At 43.0% G+C, this 25,326-nt stretch overlaps 1 protein-coding gene across 2 annotated transcripts; it reads right to left on the bottom strand.

The window, feature by feature from the left end:
- Positions 1 to 449: 449 nt before the first annotated feature.
- On the bottom strand, positions 450 to 18,279 carry Zmym1 (zinc finger MYM-type containing 1). 2 transcript variants are annotated; one of them, XM_050156657.1, is made up of 8 exons: positions 18,151 to 18,279; positions 14,474 to 14,726; positions 9,839 to 10,013; positions 4,512 to 4,662; positions 3,599 to 3,733; positions 3,434 to 3,465; positions 2,748 to 2,882; positions 450 to 2,561 (listed from the first exon to the last, which is right to left on the bottom strand). In XM_050156657.1, exons 1-8 carry the CDS (start codon positions 18,215 to 18,217, stop codon positions 576 to 578), a joined length of 2,934 nt encoding a protein of 977 aa, XP_050012614.1. In that variant the 5' UTR covers positions 18,218 to 18,279; the 3' UTR covers positions 450 to 575. The 2 variants fall into 2 exon arrangements, with proteins under 2 accessions (XP_050012614.1, XP_050012606.1); XM_050156649.1 differs by having other exon boundaries at positions 450 to 2,882.
- Between the last annotated feature and the right edge of the window lie 7,047 nt (positions 18,280 to 25,326).

The following is a 25,326-nucleotide window of genomic DNA, read 5'->3' as shown; positions in this document are numbered from 1 at the left end:
ACCTTGTCTCAACCCTCCCCCCCCCCAAAAAAAATAAAAAATCAAACAAACAAATTAAAAAAAAACCCAAAAATTAGTTTCTGGTATGTAGTGGTTTCTCATTGTGTCAAATGTACATGTGCCTAAAACAATCTGTCCACCAGAATACTTTAAAAAGGAAAAAGTATGTAAAAGTGGGTGACAAGACCTCAAAAATTCAAGATTAGTTTAAGCAATGTAGTAAGACTATTTCAAAAGAATAAACAACAAATATAAACTTTATTAGGATTCCAATAAAAACATAAAATTTTTTTTTTAAAAGTATTTATTATGTATATAATATTCTGTCTGTGTGTANGTGTATGCCTGCACGCCAGAAGAGGGCACCAGACCCCATTACAGATGGTTGTGAGCCACCATGTGGTTGCTGGGAATTGAACTCAGGACCTTTGGAAGAACAGGCAATGCTCTTTTTTTTTTTTTTTTGTTTTTTCGAGACAGGGTTTCTCTGTGGTTTTTGGAGCCTGTCCTGGAACTAGCTCTGTAGACCAGGCTGGTCTCGAACTCACAGAGATATAAAATTCTTTTAATTAAGTTCAAAGTTGCAAGTCATATGTATCTTTCATTTGGCTAATAAACTTTTCCACAATTCCACTGAGTCTTTTAGGCTCCATCAACCTATTTACCAGCTCTTGCTCAACAGCCATTAGAGCCAGGCCAGTCTGTTTCTCTTGTCCCATGGTACGAAGTAAGTACGCTTTAAGATGAGGCAGTGTGGAAAATGACTTTTCATTATTTGTTGAAGTAACTGGCCAAGATAAAGCAATATGTAACAGTTTCGAGAGACGAGGAATATTACTGTGGAGACCATGCTGACTAAACAAACAGCCCAGGTCTATGAGGCTTAAGGAGCCACAATCTGTGACAAAGTTGAGATTTGCATACTGCCGGTAAAATCGAAGTTCAGGGATAATGTCTCCATCGAGCTTATAAAATTCTTGAACATGTTTAGCTGCTGACTCATTTAATGGTTCATTCCATTTAAACAACAGCTCAGAAATTTGTTTCATTTTGCAATAGTCAAATTCTGAAAAACATAACTTTAAGTTTTTTAACAAAGTATCCAGACCTTGGTAATAAATATTAATTTTATAGTGTTCATCCGCTGAGGTAGGAAAAAACACACTCTCTGAGTTGCCAGGCTCTTCTGTTTTCTGAATTTTTTTTCTTTTTTGAAAAGAGGGTTTTTCAACTTCAAAACCCTTACTGGTTACCTTTTTACAGATCTCATCTGTTCCATCCCAGATAGTCTGGAAATACATTTCATCCCTTTCAGAAGATAAACACTCCAAAAGTGCTTCAATTTTTGAAAACAGAGAGAAGACGTCTACAGTCTCACTTTGAAACTCTCTGGAAAGAATTCCTGTAATACTGAGTACTCGATAAAGAAATTTCAAACAAAATATAAATTCAAACTTGGTAACTGCTACCAGCAAATCATTCAGTTGGTCAGCGGCAGCTGTGCCTGCGGACTGGCGGGCCACTGAGTGCAGAGTCTCAATGACTTCTGGGAGACACTCCGTCACCGACAGCAACAAGTCATCGTGGGCTGGCCAGCACGACTGGGATGCGTGCTTCTGACAAGTTGTATTCTGACTTAGCTTACACATGGTTTGCAAAGCTGCCAACCTCTCTCCCCACCTGCGAACAGTGCTGAACAAAGAGCTCAGAGTACGCAGTGTCCTTCGGAGTTCTTTCACTTCTTTACAGAAACTAATGACTGCTAATTCAAAAAAGTGCGCATAACAATGGACATACAAAATTCTTGGTTCTTCCTTCTTGAATTCTGTTACAACTTCATTAAATTTTACCCTCAAATTTGTGGCTAGATCATAGGTTTGACCACATATCTTACTAAAATCAATTCCGACCTGCTGCAGGTAAGCTTTGATACGCCTGTGTACGTGGACTGCAGTCATTTCTTCTGTATTAACAAACCCCAGGAACCTTTCTTTAACGAGGACAGCACTGGAGGTTGTGTGCGCGTACCGCACACACACTGAAAGCTGTCCTCCAGCGGCACCGTCCGCTGTCTCCTCACAGATGATCGAGAAAGCTGAGGCGACATGGAGCTCACCCACAATGTCTTGCAGGATTTCAGCCTTTATTATTTCAATAATCTCCTCCTGAACTTGTGTACTGTGATAGAAATCACCATGTGAACTCAGAAGCCGAAACACTTCTCCTTTATCTCTTGCTCGAATTTCTAGTAATTCCAAAAAATTGCCTTTATTAATGGATGGAATAGACTGGTCACTTCCTTTTAGGAGCAAACACTGTTTTCCCAGAAATAAGATGCTTTCGATGACAAGCTTTAGGTACCTTCTATTTCCCTCAATAGGTTCTGAATAAACAGATGAACCATCACGTGGAACTTCATCCAGAAACTGGTACTGTCTCCAAAACCGCAGTGTCTTTAAATGCACTTCACTTTCTTCATGCTTCCTGAATTTTTCTAGGGTCTTCTCCCAGTCAGCAGTTCCTTGGGTTGCAAATGATTCTCTCTGGCAGGTAAAATTTTTCTGGTAGAACAAGTGGCAAGAATAGCAGAACGTAACATCATTATTTGTATTGGTGCTCGAATGTTGAAAACATGAGCTACCAGACTTTCTAGTATTTTGTGGTTCTTTTTTAACTTTTTGCACTGTGGATGTAGACGTTGGACAATATGGTGTATCATTCACTCTCACAGATTCCATGCTGTGTACCTGTTTTGACTCCTGGCCGTTCTGTGCTTCCACAGTAGGCCCAGCTGTGTCCTCAAAGAGAACTGGTGAAGACGGAAGGAGGCGTGGCTGCTCCACACTATGACCAACACCACTACTGGGTTCACTGGGTGAGCGCTTAAGAAAAAATGATAAAAAAAAAAAAACACTCGTTTAGTTGTTTTCAAATAATAAAATACCTAACACATCTATTGTAATAAAGTAAAAGGCACATTTTGTAGTATAAGCTCTTCTTTCTTTCTTTTCTTTTCATTTTTTTATTTTTTGAGACAGGGTTTCTAGGTAGCTTTGGAGCCTGTCCTGGAACTAGCTCTTTTTATTTTTATTTATTTTTTTTTGGTTTTTCGAGGCAGGGTTTCTCTGTGGCTTTGGAGCCTGTCCTGGAACTAGCTCTTGTAGACCAGGCTGGTCTCGAACTCACAGAGATCCGCCTACCTCTGCCTCCCAAGTGCTGGGATTAAAGGTGGTGGTGGCACACTAATCCTAGCACCTGGAGGAGGTCAGGTTGATCTCTGAGTTCAAGGCCAGCCTGGTCTATAGAACAAGTTCCAGGGCAACCAGGGTTATACAGAGAAACCCTGTCTCAATAAATAAACAAATACCTCTGTATGAAAACATACACACACAAAAAATCTATATAAAACTGAAAAAATTGGGATAAAACTTACCTCGATGACATTTGTAGGTACAAATTGTGAACCTGTTGAAATAAAGCATATATTCGAGATTTCTTGCTCTAACAGTACCAAAAGCTCATGCAGCTCATTTCATATCAAGAAACAAAGAGATTCAACAATATGACGAAACACTGTTTATGTCACATGTTTGTTTACCTTGCAAGAGATCAGTGTTCATGAACAGGTCATCATGGTCATCTACTAATGACATTATATTGCTTATAACTGGAATTGGATATTTCCCTGGAGAAAGATTCTCTTTTGAAGCACTGTGTACCGTGGAAACATTTACTGGCAAAAATAAACAAAAATCCTTTTTATAATTCAGGCAGAAACCAAAGTACTGTTTAATAGTGTTTTTTTTTAAATTTATTTATTATGTATACAGTATTCTCAGTATCCTGTCTGCATGTATTCCTACAGTCCAGAAGAGGGCGCCAGATCTCACTACAGATGGTTGTGAGCCACCATGTGATTGCTGGGAATTGAACTCAGGACCTTTGGAAGAGCAGGCAGTGCCCTTAACCTCTGAGCCATCTCTCCAGCCCCCAATAGTAAGTGTTTTTGTTCCAAAGGTTCTATGATCAGAGGGAGAATACTAGTCTAACGTGACGTCCGAGTGCAGCAGTGGGCATGGAACTCGGGGCTTCATGTCTGCTGGGCATGTCTCTGACAACTGAGCTCTATTACTGGTCTGTTTGGAGACTGGGTCTCTCTGTGTATCCCTGGGTGTCCTAAAACTCATCCTGTAGACCAGGCTGGTCTGGAACTCAGGGGTCCATTTGCCTCTGCCTCTTGAGTGCTAAGATTAAAGGTGTGCGCCATCACTGTCTGGCATACTGTTTTTCTTTTTTAAATTGTGAGGTGAATGTTGTTACATAGGTTATAGGGTCTAAACTCGCGTCCTCATGAATGATCAGCAAGCATTCTTAACTGCTAAGCCATCTCTCCAGCACTCATTTGCAATTTTAACTCACTCTAATATGGGAATTAATCAGTTAGAAATTAAAAGCAAAGAATGGCTGTGTCTCCCAGGACTTAGTACAACTTTGGAGTTGCTGGGTATTACCTGTTGACGATTCCATCACTGCACTGTTGTATGAAGAAAAACAAACAGAGCAGAAAACATCTGCGTTCCCCAAGTCATTAGTAATCATAATCATCTCATCTGAGAGTTCCAGTGTTTTGCAAGGAAAAGAGCTAAGTATTCTGGGTGGTTCCTGTTTAGAGATTAAAAATAATATTCATATTTCTGGTATATCACATGCAATGGTTAAACACTAAGCATATCTACTATAATTGCTCTTAGCTGAAATATTACAGACAAAAACAACTTTTTATACTTCTTTATAAACAAGGAGAATAGAGGCTATAACAATAAAATGAAGCAATTTGGTCGTTTATCAGAAAACTACAGTAGTAATAACACATATGCAATGAAAGAAGTCACAAGAGAGGTTTATTATCCCGGGCAACTAAGCCTACTGAATAAGAACACATGTCTAATTAGTTTTCTTTCCTCAGTACATCACCCTTGAACATGAGTTCAAGAAAGCCTTCTTTCTACCAGGGCTAAGGAGACCAAAAAGGGTACTTATATCTACTGAGATACTGAGGCAAAAACTCTCTCTAGGCCAGTGGTTCCCAACCTTCCTTGTACGTGGTTGTTTTTTTACTCTTTAGGCTCCTTATTATTTAGGGGTGTGCCACCTGGTTCCCAAATAAATACACATATGGAGACTTATTTTTTACTTATGAATACCTGGCCTTAGCTTGTTTCTAGCCAGTTTTTCTTAAATTATTCCATCTACCTTTTGCCTCTAGGCCTTTTACCTTTCTTATTTTCTATTTTGCCTTTTTTAAAACTGATTTTTATTGAGCTCTACATTTTCTACATTTTTCTCTGCTCCCCTCCCCGCTTCTCCCTGCAATCCTCACCCAAGGTCCCCCCAGTCAGGGGCCAGAGGAACAAGATGTATTAGAGCACAGGTAAAGCTGCTTGAACAACATTTACCATGCATGGGTCTTGACAGAATAATGCTCTGGCTTGGCCTATTCCATGCTCCCAATTTACTTAGGAGATCTGGTCTTTTTCTAAAATTCCCATGTAGATTAGATCTATGTAAGTCTCTCTTAGTGTCCTCATTGTTGTCTTAAGTTCTCTGGGATTGTGGTTTGTAGGCTGGTTCTTTGCTTTATGTTTAAAATCCATGAGTGAGTACATGTGACAATTGTCTTTCTGTTACTTTTCTTACTTCTGTATAGCTTGCTTTCCCTCTTACTCCGTGGCTGCGTGGCTGGCCTCGACACCCTCCTCTCCTTCTCATGCTCCTCCTCCTCTCGGGTAGCCCCTCTCATTTATTTTCCCTTCTGCCAGCCCCACCTATCCTTTCTTCAGCCTGGCTACTGGCTCTTGGCTGCGGGACAATGGTCCTTTATCCTGCCACTTGTATTTTAATAAAATGCTGACTGGCCAGTAACCAGGCAGGAAGTATAGGTGGGGCGAAGAGAATAGGAGAATTCTGGGAAGAGGAAAGAGTCAGCCTGCAGTCCTCACCCAGACAGAGAGGAAGCAAGACGAGACTGCCTCGCTGATGAAAGAGGTACCAAGCCACGTGGCTGAAACAGACAAGAATAATGGATTAATGTAAGATGTAAAAATAAGTTAATAAGAAGCCTGAGCTAATAGGCCAACCAGCTTTAATTAATGTAGACCTCTGTGTGTTTCTTTGGGACTGAAAACGCTTGCAGGATCCGGATGGGACAGAAACTACTGCCATTGGCTCTTTATTAGAACAATCAGGTGTTTGACAGGCAGAGTAACACAGCTTCACAGAGTTAACAAATGCAACATAAAAAAATACAACACATCTTTGCATCACTAAACAAATGTTCCACAGCACAAATAAATGTAACATATCTTAAACTAATAGTCTACAATACTTCTTAATGCCGTGGTCCATTAATATAGTTCCTCATGTTATGGTGACCCCCAATCATAAAATTATTTCTTTGCTAACTCATAATAGCAATTCTGCTACTGTTTTGAATCACACTGTAAATTTCTGATATGTAGAGTATATGACATGTGACCCTCAAAGGGGTCATGACTATAGGTTGAGAATCATTGCTCTAGGTTAACTTCATGGTAAAGAATCACAAGCATGGGGCTGGAGACATAGCTCAGAGGTCAAGAGCACTGGCTGCTCTTCCAGAAACCCTGGGTTCAATTCCCAGCAACAACACAGTGGGCTCACAACCACCTATAATGAGATCTGGTGCCCTCTTCTGGTGTGTGTACACATAACAAATAAAGAATCACAAGCATGCCAGGCAGTGGTGGCATATGCCTTTAATCCCAGAAATCAAAAGGTAGAGGCAGGTTATCTCTCAGAGTTTGAGACCAGCCTGATCTACAGAGCTAGTTCCAGGACATCTAAGGGTGTTATACAGAGAAACCTTGTCTCAAAAAACAAACCAAAAAACAAATAAACAGAAAACAAAAACAAGAATCACAAGGGGGCTGGAGAGATGGCTCAGTGGTTAAGAGCATTGCCTGCTCTTCCAAGGGTCCTGACTTCAATTAAATATTTGTTATGTATACAATATTCTGTCTGTGTGTATGTCTGCAGGCCAGAAGAGGGCACCAGACCTCATTCCAGATGGTTGTGAGCCACCATGTGGTTGCCGGGAATTGAAGTCAGGACCCTTGGAAGAGCAGGCAATGCTCTTAACCACTGAGCCATCTCTCCAGCCCCTAAATAAATAAATATTAAAAAAAGAAAAATCACAAGCACATGCCAGGCACTGGTGGAACATGCCTTTAACCACAACACTCAGGAGAGAGAGGCAGGCAGATCTCTGTGAGTCTGAGGCTAGGCTGGTCTACAAAGCCAAGTTTCAGGACCACCAGGGTTACAGAGAAACCTTTTTTTTTTTTTTTAAATGATTTATTTATTTTTACTTTCTGTGCATTGGTATTTGCGAGGGTGTCAGATCCCCTGGAGATAGAGTTACTGGCAGCTGTAAGCTGCCATGTGCTGGGAAATGAACCCAGGTCCTCTGGAATAACGATCAGCGCTCTTAACAGCTGAGCCATCTCTCCAGCCCCGAGAAACCTTGTTTTGAAAACAACAAAATAAAACAAAAAATCCCAAGCACAGACAGGTATGATGGCACACACTTTTAATCTCAGTATAGGAGGCAGAGGCAGGTGGATCTCTTGTGAGTTCAGAGGTCAGCCTGGCATATATAGTTACTTCCAGGACAGCAGGCACTGTCTCAGAAAAAGAAAAAAAAATCACATATGTTGAGTGATAAAAAGCAGCATACAAACAGGAAGCAAGGCCGGCAAGTTCAGTGAAGAGTGAGGGGACAAAGGGAAAGGTTGTATAACGTGGGGCTTTGCCATCTAATCTTTCTACATCACTGAAAGCAGTGGTGAGAAAGAACCACTTTTTGGTACAGTGTCTCTTTTTCTGCAGCGACAAAAACAGGTTGGTGAAATCGTTCCGCAGTTAGGAGTACCTCCTGCTCTTCCAGAGGACCCAGGGTTATTTCCCCATACCCAGGTTGAGTTACTCACAATTTCCTGTAATGTCTGTACACCTTTGTCCTCCATGGGCACCTGCATGCAAGCGGTACACATGCAGACATGCAGGCCCACAACCATGCACATAAACAGAAATAAACACATCCTAAAAGAAGTTACCCTATCATTTATTTGCATGTGTGTGGAGCATACAAGAGGACAATTCAGAGTCAGTTCACCCTTTTCTTCCACCATGCGGGGCCTGTGCTCAGGCTGTCAGATTTATTTTTATTTTATGCGTATGAGTGTTTTGCTTGCATGTGTGTACTGTGTACATACATTTCCTGTAGGGTCTAGAAGAGGGCACTAGAACCCCTGTTGCCATAGTTATAGGTGGTTATGAGCATCACGTGGGTGCTAGGAAATGAACCTCTGGGTCCTCTGGAGAAGCAGCCATTGCTCTTAACTACTGAGCCATTTCTTCAGTTCTAAACAAATTAACCTTTAAAAAAAAAATTCAAACAAGAGCCAGTGGTGGCCCACACCTTTAAGAGGGGGATCTTTGTGAGTTCGAAGCCAGTCTGGTCTACAAGAGCTAGTTCCAGAACAGGCCCCAAGCTACAGAGAAAAACTTGGTAAACAAGGCAGGCATACTAGTCACATAGTCATACCTTTAATCCAAGCAACATCTTTGAGTTCCAGGCTAGCACGGTCTACAGAGCCAGTTTCAGGACAGTTGAGGCTACTCAGAGGCTAATTTTTATTTAATCCTTTGAGATGAGCAGCCCTTGCTGATCTGGAACTTGGTTATACAGACCAGGTTGACTTCACTCTCGAGGTTCACTTGACTCTGCCTCCAGAGTGCCACAGTTATAGGCATGAGCTCTCACACCTGCTCCTCATCCTGTCACTAAATCAAATGCTCCTGAAAAATGACTCCAGGGGCTCAACACAGGGCTCTTAAAATTTTTTTTTTTTTTTAAGTTTTTCGAGACAGGGTTTCTCTGTAGCTTTGGAGCCTGTCCTGGCGCTAGCTCTTGTAGACCAGGCTGGCCTCGAACTCACAGAGATCCGCCTGCCTCTGCCTCCCGAGTGCTGGGATTAAAGGCGTGCGCCACCACCGCCCGGCTTATTTTTTGTTTTTTTGAGAAAGGGTTTCTCTGTGTGGCCCTGACTATCCTGGAACTTGCTCTGCAGACCAGGTTGGCCTCAAACTCATAGAGATCCACCTGCTTCTACCTTCCAAGTCCTCGGATTGAAGATGTGTGCCAGCCACCATCACCCTGCCTTTTTTGTTTCACTATGTACCCCTGACTGACTTGGAACTTGGTGAACTTGAAAAGATCCACCTGCCTCTTTACCTCAAATACTGGGATTCTGTATTACTAGATGACAAAGCATCAAACAGCAATCAGGCTATGTACCAGTCCTGCTTCATCGACAGGGTTCAGACCAGTGACTGCTCCTCTCGCTTACCCCCCACCACACGGTGGCTAGCCTCTCTGTTCTCAGGAGCACCCTAAGGTTCTCCTACAGGAGCTGTCAGAAGTCTTTTCATCTTCCTCAACTGTCAATCAGAGATTTCCCCAGTGATAGCAAACACACTCCCAGACTCTGACGGAAGGAACAGCAGCTCTTTCCGCATCCATGTTCTCTGCGCTAGTCAAGCACGGAGATTGGGCTGTCACACAGTACACACCGTGGAACAGTAAACCCCACGGTCCTGACACCAAGTCATCATGAAACTGGCAGCAGAATGAAAATTTGAAAAGTAGGCATTGCTGCCAAGCTGAAAACAAGAGTAACAACGGCCGTTTAAGCAGAATCCCTGAGCTCTCCTATCGACGGAGATCACCCAGACTCACAGTAGCCGTCTTCTGACACACGCTGCACTTCAGCCAAGTGCTCTCAGGACACATGGTGACAAACAGCTTTCTTTTTTCTTCGTAGGATGAAAGGCAAGACTGGCTACAGAAGTTTTTGCCAGAGCTACTGTCCTTCAACTGGCCATTCTTCATATCCTTCAGATTTAAAATGTTTCTAAAAACAAACAACAAATGCTTTTTAAGAGGACGATAAAGTTATGGAGTAACATGAGTTTGTGTGTGTACGTGAGAGGCCCAGAGCAGGATGCTGGGTCCCTTTCTCCTCTGGCTCTTATATTGTTTCTATACTGTCCTGGCTCACTGAATTGGGACCTAGAGTCACTGTTTTGGCTATGCTGGTTGGACAGTGAACTCTTGGGCTCCTTCTGCTATGCATTTACTGTAAAACAACATAAACCAATTGACTTTTGGAAATTAAGGATGTTGATAACAAAACAACATTGTCAAGTTGTTTTAATCCCCAGCACACATATGGCAGCCCACAACTGTCAATAATTCCTGTTTCGGAGGGGATACAGTGCCCTCTTCTGGATTCCATGGGCAAGGCACACACCTGGCACACAAACATATAGGCAGAAGCCGGGCGGTGGTGGTGCATGCCTTTAATCCCAGCACTCGGGAGGCAGAGGCAGGCGGATCTCTGTGAGTTCGAGACCAGCCTGGTCTACAGAGCTAGTTCCAGGACAGGCTCCAAAGCCACAGAGAAACCCTGTCTCGAAAAACAAAACAAAACAAAAAAACACAAAAAAAGCTCAAACATATAAGCAGGCAACACACCCATACACAAAAAATTAATTTGGAAGATACCCCATGACTGTCCTGGTTGGCTTTTACTGCTGCGATAAAGGCCACGGCCAAAAGCAGCTCAATGAAGAAAGGCTTATTTCAGCTTCCAACTCCCAGGTCACAACCCAGCACTGATGGAAGGCAGGGCAGAAGAGGCCACAGAGGGTGCTGCTTCCAGGCTTGATGTTCAGAGTTTGCTCAACCCGCTCTCTTAGACAACACAGGACCGCCTGCTCAATGGCTGTGCCAAGAACAGTGGATGACCCTCCCACATCAATCATTGATCATTTCAATGCCCTTGTCTACAGGCCAATCTGATGGAGGCATTGTCTCAATTGAGTTCCTTCTTCCAGATGACCCTAGCTGTGTCAAGCTGACAGAAAATAAACCAGCAGTGATAAAATGAGACATAAAATACTTGTCCTGTCTATCAGTGGTCGATTACTGCCTCAGGACAAAGTCTAGACAGGAAATTTGAGCTACAACCTTAGCCATCCTTTTCACGAATCACATTTTCATATGAATATATGCTAAACTATTGTCCAGCAGCAGACACCAGGCAGGTATTTTCTTTTTCTTTTCTTTTTTTGGTTTTTCGAGACAGGGTTTCTCTGTAGCTTTGGAGCCTGTCCCGGAACTAGCTCTTGTAGACCAGGCTGGCCTCGAACTCACGGAGATCCGCCTGCCTCTGCCTCCTGAGTGCTGGGATTTAAGGTGTGCGCCACCACCGCCCGGCCAGGCAGATATATTTTGAAAATGAAGAAAGGCTGCCATTTCAAGGAAAACAACTCACAGTAATTACCATTGAGCTTATAAGTAAAAATTAGAAATTTTAGGGGCTGGAGAGATGGCTCAGAGGTTAAGAGCACTGACTGATCTTTCAGAGGATCCTGAGTTCAATTCCCAGCAACCACATGGTGGCTCACAACCATCTATGATGAGATATAGTGGCCTCTTCTGATATGCAGGTGTATATGCAGGCAGATATTGTATACATAATAAATAAATAAAACTTTAAAAAATTAGAAATTTTAGAAAACAATTCTTTTTTTAATTTATTTTTATTTTATGTATTTTGATATATTGCCTGCATGTATACCTGTGTGAGGTGTTAGAGCCTCTGGAACAAGTTTACAGCCAGTTGTGAGCTGCTATGTGGGTGCTGGGAATTGAACCCAGGTCCTCTGGAAAAATCAGCCAGTGTGTCTAACCGTTGTGTCATCTCTCCAGCCCCTGGATCAATTCTTAAGGCTTGAAGGCTTTTCTGATGAAATTAGTGGTGATTTTTACAATACTTTCTAGTTCTAACTCTGTCGTGAATTTTTTATTTTCCATGGTAGATAAATGTATAAAAATATATTTAACAGTAAAAGTATAAGACCCAATGGGAGCTGGGCAGTGGTGGCACATGTCTTTAATCCCAGCACTTGGGAGGCAGAGACAGGTGGATCTCTGTAAGTTCAAGTCTAGCCTGGTCTACAGAGTGAATTCCAGGGCAGGCTCAAAACTCTGTCTCAAGAAACAAAAACCCAAACCAAACCAAACAACACCCAATGGAAAGTTCTACAGCTTCTGTTTTCAATAGCTACTCCAACTGTATGTATACAAGTTGAGTTGTACAGTCTTTGAGCCCGGTTAATTTTGGTGTGTGATTTTTTTTTTAATATAATAAAGTTTAAAAAAGAAAAAGTTGATGGAGGTGGGTCTTGTAATAATAAAGAAACTGCCTCGGCCCTCATAGGACAGAAAATTAGGTAGGCGGAGTAGACAGAAGAGAATTCTGGGAAAAGGAAGCTTAGTAGAGGAGTCGCCATGGTTCTCCCGCTCCAGACAGACGCAGGTTAAGATCCTCCCTGGTAAGCCAGCTCATGGGCTACACAGAATATTAGAAATGGGTTAGAACAATATGAAAGAGCTAGCCAATAAGAAGCTGGAACTAGCCGGGCCAGGCAGTGTTTGAAAGAATACAGTTTCCGTGTAATTATTTCTGAGCATAACCTAGCCATGCGGGCGGCCGGGTGCCGGGGACGCAGCCTCGCAGCTCCTATTTCAACAAAAAGTAAAAATGCTAACTATGTAAGAAGGACCCTGACAGTTAACTATAAAAATAACTGAGGACAGGAGTGAACTGTCTGGTATAAATAAACTAAACATTAATCAGTAGCCTATTTTGGACTAGAATGACTTTTACTTTTTGTTTCTAATACTGAAGTGTAGAGATGATGCTTCTTAAAACATATCTTAACAGTTTTTAATAATAAATCTCCTCTTTGTAATAGTATTTTAAATGTCATTTTTGAAGCTATCCTTCATTTTGCTCCATTAAGTATTAATTAAAAAGATAATAAATCACCATTAAAAAAGAAGTCTTTTTTTTTTTTCGAGACAGGGTTTCTCTGAAAAAAGAAGTCTTAAAAGTAAATAAAAAATTTTGGACTACAATTGGCGGTGGTGGGTCACGTCTTTAATCCCAGCACTCAGGAGGCAGAGACAGGAGGATCTTTTTGAGGTTTCACTACAGCCTGGTCTACAGAGTGAGTTCCAGGACAGCCAGGAAACCCTGTCTCAAAAGAAAAAGATGCTATGGAATGTGAAAATTTTAAAAAGTCTCAATAAGGGAGCGGGAGAGAAGCTCAGTGGTTAGAACAGGGGCTGTTCTCCCAGAGTCCCTGGGTTCAGTCCCAGCACTCACATGTTGGTTCATGGCTACCCATAACTACAGCTCCAGGACATCCAATGTTTTATTCTGATTTCTCCAGGCATCAGGCAGGTGTGTGTTGCACATACATATATGCAGGCAAAACACTCAGACATGCAAAATAAAAACAACTAAAAAGTCTCAATAAAAACATAGGTTATTACTATATATATTCATATTCCAGAGGAAGCCATACCTAATTTTTATACCTTAGAAGAACAACTTACATAATAAATTCTTTCTTGCATGCGTCTTTTTCATGCAGGCAGAACACTGTATATATAATAAATAAAGAAATCTTAAAAAAAAAAAAAGAGCACTGATTGACTGACTGCTCTTGCAGAGGACCTGGGTTGTATTTCCAGCAAACCACAACTGTCTGTAGCTCCAGTTTAAGGGATCAAATGCCCTCTTCTGACCTCTGTAGGCCTCTGCATGTGGTACACAGACAAGTAGACAAAATACTCATACACAAAATAAAATAAACAAACCCTAAAAAAAGAAAGAGGGACAAGAAAACCAAAGATAAAGTTCAGCAGAGTTCCAGAAAATAGAACCTGAAACAAAAGACTAGTCAAGAATTGAAACAATCCTATACAAAGGGTTTGTGAACCTATTAAAGTGCAGACAGCCCAGTGTGGTAGCACACATATGTAGTCCCAGCACTTGGAAAGCAGAGGCAGGAGGATCTTTATGAGTTCAAGTCCAGCCTGCTCTACACAGTGAGCTCACAACTGTAGAAAAAGGATACATAGTAAGACTCCGCCTCAAAAACTCAAGGGAATTGGCAACAAACATGACAAAATTTGAGTCCCTGACTTAAAAAAAAGAAAAAAAAAGTAAAGATAACATACCACATCCATTCTAAGCACTGAAAACACACTATTTTAATACTCCTAATTCCAACATTTATTTACTGAAATGAACAAATGCTATGAAATTCTCCAGGCTTCTCCACCCTTTCAAGAACCACCCCAAACTACTTCTGAGAGATCTACTGAAGTAGAAAGCAAATTCTGCTCACCCATGAAGGTGGCACATCTTCACAGATGAGAATACAAAAACTTATGATCAGGAGTCTGACCGAGACCCATGTAGCAAAATAAAGGACATGATTTAGCACTCCATACCTTGAGCAGTTCAAGCATGTCCTCCTGAGGGGAGCTGGGGAGTCAGCAGATGAGCTGTATTCACTGATACAAAGTCTGGAGCAGAAGAGCTCAGCGGACCCTTTCTTCTGGTAAGCAGTCTGCCCCTCCTGAAAAACTCTCTTACAACCACAACAGGAACGCTGGACCGCTGTGGCTGGAACTGCGGGAAGCATTGCACTCATGCCAGAGGATGATGCCAGAGAAGGCTGAAAGCCTGCGGTCAGCTGTGCAGCTGTAGAAACAGGACAGGAAGAAACAGGATTTCACACGTGTGCCCGTTTACTTTAGGTTACTCCTGGACATAAAACTCAACCAGAGCAAAATATTCAAAGGCAATTTCAGGAAGTGGAGAGACTAGCTGGGTAGTGATGGCACACACCTTTAATCCCAGTAGTCAGGAGGCAGAGGCAGGTGAGTTTGTGCCCAGCCTTGTCTACCGAGCAAGTTCCAGGATAGCCAGGGCTATGAAGAGAAATCCTGTCTCAAAAATACAAAAAACAAACATACAAACAAAAAACCCACCAAAAAGTGAATAAACTAACTATTTTATTGATCAAGAAAAACCATGACTGCTGGGCGGTGGTGGCACACACCCTTAATTCCAGCATTCAGGGAGGCAGGGGCAGGTGGATCTCTGAATTTAAGGTAGCCTGGTCTACAAAGATACACAGAGAAACACTGTCTCAAACAACAACAACAACAACAACAAAGAGTTATGATTAATTCTATTATCACTGTCTGAAAATGTAGAGTTTCTTTTCTCCTAAATTTTGGATTTGATAATATTCTGAAAATAGAGAATTGAAAATAATGTATAGAATGTCTTCAAGGCAACTGGCCACTTCAACAGAAACTGACAGACTAAGCTAAAGTCGGCTCAATGATTTGTATAAGGGGACTGAACAAGTTATGGCTGCTGTGTGTTTGTTTGGTTTCCTCTGTGTAACAGCTCTGGGGATCCTGACACTCACTGGCCTCGATCCACCTGCCTCTACCACTCAAGTGATAGGATTAAAGACATTCACCACCGCCGCCCGGCATCTTTTTTTTTTTTTTTTTAAAGTAATTATTTCTTTTTATGTTGCATTGGTGTTATGCCTGCATGTATGTCTGTGTGAGGGTGTCAGATCCCCTGGAACTGGACTTAGACAGCCATGAGTCACCATGTGGATGCTGGGAATTAAACTCAGTTCCCCTAAAAGAGCAGTCAGTGTTCTTAACCACTGAGTCCATCTCGCCAGCCCCGTGTTTGTTTTGAGACAGAGTCTGGAATTCAGAGATCTCCCTGCCTCCGCCTCAGGAAAGCTGGGACCACAGGCGTGCACTAGCCTGGCTTTTTCTTTTCTTTCTTTCTTTTTTTTTTTTCTTCAAGACAGGGTTTCTTTGTAGCTTTGGAACCTGTCCTTGAACTAGCTCTTATAGACCAGGCTGGCCTCGAACTCACAGAGATCCACCTGCCTCTGCCTCCTGAGTGCTGGGATTAAAGGTGTGCACCACCACTCTGCAGCTACCATTTCATTTTTGTACTAGAGATTTTAGCCAAATAGATAAACCAAGAAAAAAAAAAGACTAATGTAAATCTGTAATTATTCATAGATTTCATGACTGTGTATACAGAAAGCCCAAAAAGAATCTATAAATTTAACAACATCAATATAATTAACCCCCAACCCATATTCCTGGAAGTAATCCCAATAAAACTCACTGGCTCACCAAGCGGGACTTTGGTGACACAGGTATTTTGGTCTGTTGTGAGATCTTTATCTAGGGTGAATATGTGTGTCGTGTCTTCCCAGGAAACAGTCTTGCTAAGAGAAAAGGTAATGAAACTGTTGAGTGCTGTATAATTCCAGCACTCAGGAGGCTGAGACTGGAGACTTTCCTAGTTGGAGACTAGACTGAGCTATATGGCAAGATACCACATGAACACAAAAATAAATTTATGAGATATATTAACTGTACTGTATATTAAGTATTAAATAATTAGGTACCTCCAAAGCATTAACTTGTGTAATAGTAACACACATACAAAAAAGTGGCCATTTCTGATACCTGATAGTTAAAATTCCTAGTATTGACTGGGGAGTTACAAGTTTGTATCAGTCCTTTTTGAATTTTGGATTGCAAATTTCTTGTCTTTATTTATTTATTTATGAATGAGACAGGGCTTCTCTGTGTAGCCAGGGTAGTCCCAGAACAGGCTAGGTCACCCAGGTTGGCCTTGAAAATTCTTTCACCCTTCCAGGCTCCCTGTTGGGATTAAGAGTCTGCACACACAACCAGCATTGACTTGCAAATTTATTCACAATAGCTGAAACTACTATAGCTGCAGGGCGTGGCAGGACACGCCTCTGATTCCTGCACTTGGGAAAGCAGAGGCAGGCAGACCACAGTGAGTTTGAGTCCAGACTAATCTACAGAGTGAGTTCCAGGACAGCCAAAGGTACCCAGAGAAACCCTGTCGAGAAAAGATAAAAAACAAAATAAAACAAAACCAAACTACTACAGCAAGGGTAACAACCCCCATTAAAGCACTTTTCTCGGTCTAAGAATTACAAAGTCCTTGTTATGAGGGCTGGGTAGCTCAATTGGGAGACTGCTTGCCTTGCATGTACAAAGCCTTGGGTTCCTTTCAAAGCCCCTCACAAAGCAAGCACAAGGGAGGTATGCCTAGACCTGTTTGCTTACCGAGTGCTAGAATTAGAAACTTGCTCCACCAGCAAACAGGAAACTAGGTTCTAGAGCAGCTTGAATCACAGTAGTGAGACCTTGTCTCAAAAAAAAAAAAAAAAAAAAAAGAAAATAAAAACCAAAACAACGCCTCTCCCCTGACCCAAAACCCTGCACCTTCATCCAATCTCAATTTGAACTTCCTATTTTGGACAATACTGAGGACTGAAAAGCCTTTTCGCAGTTTGTTGTGTGCTAGAACCTTGGGTGTGCTCGGAATGTACACGATCGCCATTCAACCCAAACCTTCTAGTTTTCGTTTTCTGTTCAATCTGGCTTCGATCTCTTGATCCTCTGCCTCAGGAGCACAAGGCAAATTCATGTTCTTGTCTTTTGAATATGTTAACTTATTTTATGGTTGCTGGTGTTTTGTCTGCATATATGTCTGAGTATCAGAACTGGAGTTACAGACAGTTTTGAGGGTCCATGTGGATGCTAGGGGCTGGCCTGCCTGAGTCCTCGGGAAGAGCATTCAGTGCCTTTTTTTTTTTTTTTTTTTTTTTTTGACCTGGAAATCGCTTTGTAGATGGGGCTGGTCTTGAACTCATAGAGATCCGCCTAATCCTGCCTCCCGAGTGCTGGGATTAAAGACGTGCGCCACCCACGCAGGGCACACCCACGGTTCTTAGCCTCTCAGCTATCTTTGCAGCCCAATGTTTTTGTTTTTTTGAAACTAGGTATCGTTATGTAGCACTGGCTGGCTTTGAACTCAGAGATCCCCGTCTCTGGGATTAAATGCACGCGCCACCACGCCCAGCTTTTTAGTGGAAAGAGCCACAGGTGTAACCAGAAAGACAGTTATAGAAAGAAGTGGAAAAGAGACCCAAAGGCACCGAGCTCAGTCACCGCCCAGGGGCCAGGGGAGCAGGGACCCTGGGAGCCAGGGAGCCGGGGTCACGACTTCCCCAGCACTGGAGGAGTCCCACCTGTCGCGTCACCATCCTCGGGACCGGAGAAACGCCGCCTCTCTCCGGAAAAGCGAGCCTGAGCCATTCCACCAGGCTGATCAACTCTTCTCCAACTCAGCGGCGGGAAGCACAGGTTCGCAGAAAACAGCGCCGCTGGCTCCGCCCCTCTTCCGGAGATCTTTGCGGCTGAGCATGCGCAGCGCAGCCAGCTAGTGTGGGTCCCCCCCCCCCCCTCTGACGCCAGGGAGGTGGACAGGGCGGGGCAAGAGGTCTCATCCTTAGGCTCTCCTTGAAGTCACTTCTAGCTGTCTGTAATTTTATTATTATTATTTTTTGAGACACTTATGTAACCCTGGCTGTCCGGGAACTCACTATTGTAGACCAGGCCGACCTCAAACTCACAGAGATCTTCCTGTCTCTGCTTCCCAAGGGCTGGGAGGAAGGGCGCGTGTGTTACCACACTGGGCATATTTGGGTCCTTGAGTGAGCAAATCAGGACTTGATGGCACAGGCCTGTAGTTTCAGCTCTTGGGAGGTGGTGGCATAAAGTTCAAAAGCCTAAGGCCAGTCTTGTTTAGAAACCCTACTGAACCAATTAAAAAAAAAAAAAAAAGAAAAGCAGGGATGGAGCCTGGGCAAAGAGATGGCAGTCACGTGCTTCCTACCAAGTCTGACTAGCCGAGTTCGCATCACTGTCCCCGGAAACCACTTACCGCCACAATAAACACACAAACACAATAAAGACATACATGCATACAGAAATAAAAATGTTTAAAATGTAAATGTTAGCCTGGCGGTGGAGGCGCACGCCTTTAATCCCAGCACTCGGGAGGCAGAGGCAGATGGATCTCTGTGAGTTCGAGGCCAGCCTGGTCTACTCCAAAGCTACACAGAGAAAACCCTGTCTTAAAAAAAGAAGAAAGGAAGGAAGGAAGGAAAGAGAAAGAAAGACATAAAAGAAAAAGAAAGAAAAAAAAAAGGTCTTACAACCGTCCTGTTCTGGTGGGCAATCAATAGCAGTGGTTGTATGGTTTTGGGGACCTCAGGAAGCTCCCTGGCCAACAAGTCAGAGAGGTAGTTCACGCCTGGTAATGAAATGACCCAGGGCTTCTGGAATGCGTTTTATCCACTTGCACAGCTTCCATCTGTTGGAAGCACAAAGGTCTTCATGCTCACAGAGAGCTCAAGGGAAAGCAGGAATGTTAAACACGCAGGGTTGTCTTTTCAGGGGAAAGATATATAACCTGTTTTTCCACCCAGAGGGCTGGAAATGGGAATGGAGGTGATTAATATCCTGTTTATATGTCCTATTTGAAGGGCCAGGCCATATCTAGCTCGCACAAGCAGGACTGGGGGTGGCTATATAGGTGACCTTTGTATTCTATGTGTGGTCTGGGGATTCCCCCAGGCTCTCTCAACTGGGACCAGAGGTGGCTAAAAGCCCAGATGACTTCTGTGCTATATGAATGACTGAACTGACCACACCAGATCCCTCCCTAGGGCCCTAAGACAATGCACGTAGGCTATTGCTAGAATCCATCTTCTTGGAAGAAGTGACGTGTACTTTTTGTTTTGTTTTGCTTGAGGCAAGGTTTCTCTGTGTAGCCCTGGCTGTCCTGGAACTCTTTCTGTAGACCAGGCTGGCCTTGAACTCACAGAGCTCTGCCTGCCTCTGCCTCTTGAGTGCTGGGATTAAAGTCTTGTGCCACCATGACTGGTTCATGACAAGTACACTGAGTTGAGTTTCTATGTAATTACGCCTCCTTGTGCCTAGGAGTCCTGCAAGATCACTGCTTATTGGCTTACTCCTATGGTGTGCTCAGTCTGTGATACAACTCAGGATCATATGTGTGTGTGTGGAGGGGGGTTGGCACCACTCCCTGTGGATTGGGCCCTTCCACATCAATCATATCACCAATCAGGCCAGTGGTTGGAGGGATTTTCTCAATTGAATTTCCATTTTCCAGATAACCCTAACTTGTCACAGGTTGATTAAAAAAAAATCAGATTCAATGCAATGCCCATCAAAATCCCAGCAAAATTCTTCAAAGACCTCAAAAGAACGGTACTCAACTTCATTGGGAAAAGCAAAAAAACCCAGGATAGCCAAAACAATCCTAGGCAATAAAAGAACTTCTGGAGGCATCACAATCCCTGACTTCAAACTCTACTACAGAGCTACAGTACTAAAAACAGCCTGGTATTGGCATAAGAACAGACAGGAGGACCAATGGAACCAAAAAGAAGACCTGGATATCAATCCACACATCTTCAAACACATGATTTTTGATAAAGAAGCAAAAAATATCAAATGGAAAAAAGAAAGCATATTTAGCAAGTGGTACTGGCATAACTGGATATCAACATGTAGAAGAATGAAAATAGACCCATATCTATCACCATGCACAAAACTCAAGTCTAAATGGATCAAATACCTCAACATAAAGCCAGCCACACTGAACCTTATAGAAGAGAAAGTGAGAAGTACACTTGAACGGATTGGTACCGGGAACCACTTCCTAAATATGACCCCAGCAGCACAGACACTGAGAGAAACAAGTAATAAATGGGACCTCCTGAAACTGAAAAGCTTCTGTAAAGCAAAGGACATGATCAACAAGACAAAACGACAGCCTACAGAATGGGAAAAGATCTTCACTAACCCCACATCAGACAGAGGTCTGATCTCTAAAATATAAATGAGCTCAAGAAATTGGACACCAAAAGATCACATAACCCAATAAAAAAATGGAGTATAGACCTAAACAGAGGACTCTTAACAGAGAAATCTAAAATGGCTGAAAGACACTTAAGGAAATGTTCAACATCCTTAGTCATCAGAGAAATGCAAATCACAACAACTCTGAGATTCCATCTTACACCTGTAAGAATGGCCAAGATCAAAAACACTGATGACAACTTGTGCTGGAGAGGTTGTGGGGAAAAGGGAATGTTGTAGCATTGCTACAACAAGGCTACATGTTCTAATCCTTCCCAAACAGTTCCCCTAATCCTTCCCTAACAATTCCAAGCATTCAAATATATGAGCCTATGGAAGTCATTCTTTTTTTCCTTCCTTCCTTCCTTCCTTCCTTCCTTCCTTCCTTCCTTCCTTCCTTCCTTCCGTCTCCCTTTCTTTCTTCTTTTTTTTTTTTTGAGACAGGGTTTCTCTGTAGTTGTGGAGTCTGTCCTAGAACTCTCTCTGTAGACCAGGCTGGCCTTAAACTCCCAGAGATCCGCCTGTCTCTGCCTCCTAAGTGCCTGGAATTACAGGTGTGCACAACCACCACCTGGCTCTATTTCTTTATTTTTTTAATCACTTTTTTTGATTGATGTCTTGGAAATTCACATCATGCACCCCAAGCCTACTCACCTCCCAGTCCCTCCATGTCTGCCCTTCACTCCTGCAGCATGACCCCCAAAAGACCCCCCCCCAAATTATTTAAAAACAAAAAAGCAAAGGAACAAAACCCACCTCCTCCTCAGTCTTTCCAACGCCTCTTTCACCCTAGTGCCGTCAAGAGCTATGGGATGTCACACAGTCTACCCTTTCCTCCAATCAGCCCCACCCAAAAGAATGCCTCGCAATGAGTCTATGTGGTGGTTTGAAAGGAAATGGCCCCAAAGGGAGTGGCACTAGTAGAAGGTGTGACTTTGTTGGGGTAGGTTTAACTTGGTTGGAGTGTGTCACTGTGGAGGCAGGCCTCACAGTGTTTGAGTCCACTTCCTGTTCCCTTCTGATCAAGATGTAGCCAGCACCATGTCTTCCTGCACACCAGCGTGCTATCCACCATGATGATAATGGACTGAACCTGCCTCTGCCTTGCCAGTGCTGGGATTAAGGACATGCACTGTAATCCACTTAGAGGTTTTCTCCATCTGGATCTGTCTTTACTGAGCATCTGTATGGCTTTTTGATTGCATGAGAAAATCCTAAACTATGTCAGCTGTCACCAGTGCAGGTTAGTTTAGCGCATGACAGCTTGCAGCTGGCTTCTCCCTCAGACAGCTGGTGGGAGACATGTCTCAGTCCTGTAGCCAGTCAGCTTGGGAGATGTGCGACTAGGAAGCTGTGTTTGGCTCCATTTTTTGTGTGTTTAGGACCTTTTTAAATCTCTCTCAGGTTTTATGTGGATGTAGGTGCTGAATGTTTGGGCACCATGTAGAGGTAGAGTGTCTCCGTGACTTGGCAGCTGCTGCCAAATAACTATTCTGAGACTGATTGTTAATTTTAAATGTTTGGCTGATAGCTTAGGATTGTCTCCAGCCAGCTCTTACAACTTAAATTACCCCATTTCTGTTCATCTATGTGCTGCCCCGAAGCTTGTTTACTTAGTCTATGAACTTTCCATGTTGCTGCTTCTGCGTCTGGCTAGTGACTCTTCAGAATCCAACCTTCATCTTCTCAGCATTCTGCGCCAAAAATCCTGCCTAGCTATCTGCTAATCAGGTTTTCATTAATAATGAGAGCAGCACATATTTACAGTGTACAAAGATTGTTCCACAGCACTGGCCAATCACGGTAGCTAACTCCCTGGTGACCTAAGGACCAAATATAGGAGCATATGAGTGCTATTTTCATTCAAACTACCATACTTTGTAAGCCTAGTACTCAGGAGCCTAAGGCAGGATAGTCCAGTAGTTCTAGATAAGCCTGGGCTGAGGGGAGAGGGAGAAAGAGAGAGAGAGAGAGAGAGAGAGAGAGAGAGAGAGAGAGAGAGAGAGAATAACTTTGTTGTCTGGGGAAGTGGCGATAGAGATGGCTCAGGAATTAACAGTACTGTTGCCCTTGCAAGAGGCCATGGGGCTGGAGAGATGGCTCAGAGGTTAAGAACACTGGCTGCTCTTCCAGAGGTCCTGAGTTCAATTCCCAGCAACCACTTGATGGCTGACAACCATCTGTAATGAGATCTGGTGCCCTCTTCTGGCATGGAGGTGTACATGCAGGAGGCACATTGTATACATAATAAATAAGTCTAAAAAAAAAAAAAAGAGGCCATGAGCTCTGTTCCCAGCACACATGGTGGCTCACAACCATCAGTAACTCCAGTTCCAGGGGAATATAACACTTTCTTCTGACCTCTGTGAGGATCAAGCGCAAACACTGTACACAAACACAGATATTCATGAAATAAAGTAAATAAGTCTTTAAAAAAAAATAAAAAAAAATCTTTCCAGGGCCGGGGGCTAGAGTGCTTTGCTGGAATAAACAAAGTCCTTTCTACAATCACCAGCACTAAATAAACTGGACGTGATGGCACACGCCTGTACCCAAGTCCTCTGAAGACAAAGGCAGGGGAATCAGAAATTCAAATCCATTCTCAGCTAGCTATGTAGAACTCAAGGCCAGTCTAGTCTAGGATACACAAAATTTTTACTCACGCTTGGGCATGGTTGCTCACACCTGTGACCCTAGAAACCTAGAGATTATGTCAGAAAGATTGCCTCAGATTTTAGACCAACCTCGGCTACATAGTAAGTAAGATAAAGGCCCGTTTGGGCTACAAAGTGAGACCCTGTTTTATCAAACCAGAACAAAAGCTGTCGGGAAACAAAAATGCTATTGAAGGAATTTTTATACAACACAAAAGGGTATAAAGAACAAGAAAAGAGCCCAGCAGTGGTGGCGCACGCCTTTAATCCCAGCACTTGGGAGGCAGAGGTAGGCGGATCTCTGTGAGTTCGAGACCAGCCTGGTCTACAAGAGCTAGTTCCAGGACAGGCTCCAAAACCACAGAGAAACCCTGTCTCGAAAAAAACAAACAAACAAACAAACAACAACAACAACAAAAAGAACAAGAAAAGACATATTAGCTGGGTGGTGGTGGTGCACACTTTTAATCCCAGCACTTGGGAGGCAGAGGCAGGTGGAGCCCTGTGAATTCAAGGCCAGCCTGGTCTACAACGTGATTTCCAGGACAGCCAGGTTACTCAGTGAAACAATATTGTTGAGGTAGCGGCGGGGCTGCATCCCTGGCACCTGGCTGCCCGCATGGCTTATGCCCCAAAATAATTACATGGAAACTGTATTCTTTTAAACACTGCCTGGCCCGTTATATGTAGCCTCTTATTGGCTAGCTCTTACATATTAATCTAACCCATTTCTAATAATCTGTGTAGCCCACAAGCCGGCTTACCAGGGAAGATCTTAACCTGTGTCTGTCTGGAGTGGGAGAATCATGGCGACTCCTGACTCAGCTTCTTTCTCCCAGCATTCTGTTCTGTCTACTCTGCCTACCTAATTTTCTGTCCTATTAGGGCCAAGCAGTTTTCTTTATTAGTTAACAAATGAAACAACAGATAGAAAGATGACCCTCCTCCATCACAATATCTCAAAAACTACCCCTGTGAAGATAATTATAGAAGAGCTTATTACATATTAAAAATATTTAAAGTTTTTATACTTGTGTGTGTAATGAGTGCAGTTGCACAGGGATTCCAGAAAAGGTCATCAGATACCCCTTAAGCTGGAGTTATAGATGGTTGTGAGCTACTCGATTTGGGTATTGGGGACCTAACTTGGGTCCTCTTGAGGAGCAGGAAGTGCTCTCCAGCCCCTTTAACATAATTTTGGAGACTAAAAAAATTAAGAGAATAACTATCTACAGAAGTGAACTACCCTTCTACAGGGGCTAACCCACTCTACACACTTCATAAAAGCTACAGATACAACTAGGTGATGGGTGGTGGTACAGGGATGAAGCATACAAAGGATAAAACCCCTGAATTTACGATGCTTAGATTCCCCCAGTACAACCTGCCATGGCCACTATAGTCAGGCAAACGCTCCTCTCCTGACTCCTTTGTGTTGGGAAAATTGAATTAGACAAGTTCCCGATGTGGGAGCACGTACAAGGGAGAGTAGGCATGGTGGATGCACATTAGGCTGTCCTGCTCAAAAAATGGGGGCAAACGGGAGCAGGAGAGAATGCTGAGTGGCTAAGAGCACTGGCTGGTTTCCCGGAGGACCTAGTTTCAATTCCAGGAACCCATGTGGTAACTTGCAATGGTCTCTAGTTCCAGCTTTATGGGATAATTTTTTAAAAGATTTATTTATTGGTTATATTCAGCATGTTTTTCTGCACATCAGAAGGCATCAGATCTCATTACAGATGGTTAAATTGAACTCAGGACCTCTAGAAAAGCAGTCAGTGCTCTTAACCTCTGAGCCATCTCTCCAGCCCCCTGGGATAA

The sequence above is a fragment of the Alexandromys fortis genome, unplaced genomic scaffold, assembly GCF_014885135.2.
Source record: "Alexandromys fortis isolate MF-2015 unplaced genomic scaffold, M_Fortis_MF-2015_v1.1 scaffold_26, whole genome shotgun sequence".
Classification (NCBI taxonomy): Eukaryota; Metazoa; Chordata; class Mammalia; order Rodentia; family Cricetidae; genus Alexandromys; species Alexandromys fortis.
The sequence above is the reverse complement of the archived record's forward strand: the minus strand, read 5'-3'. Positions and strand labels throughout refer to the sequence as shown.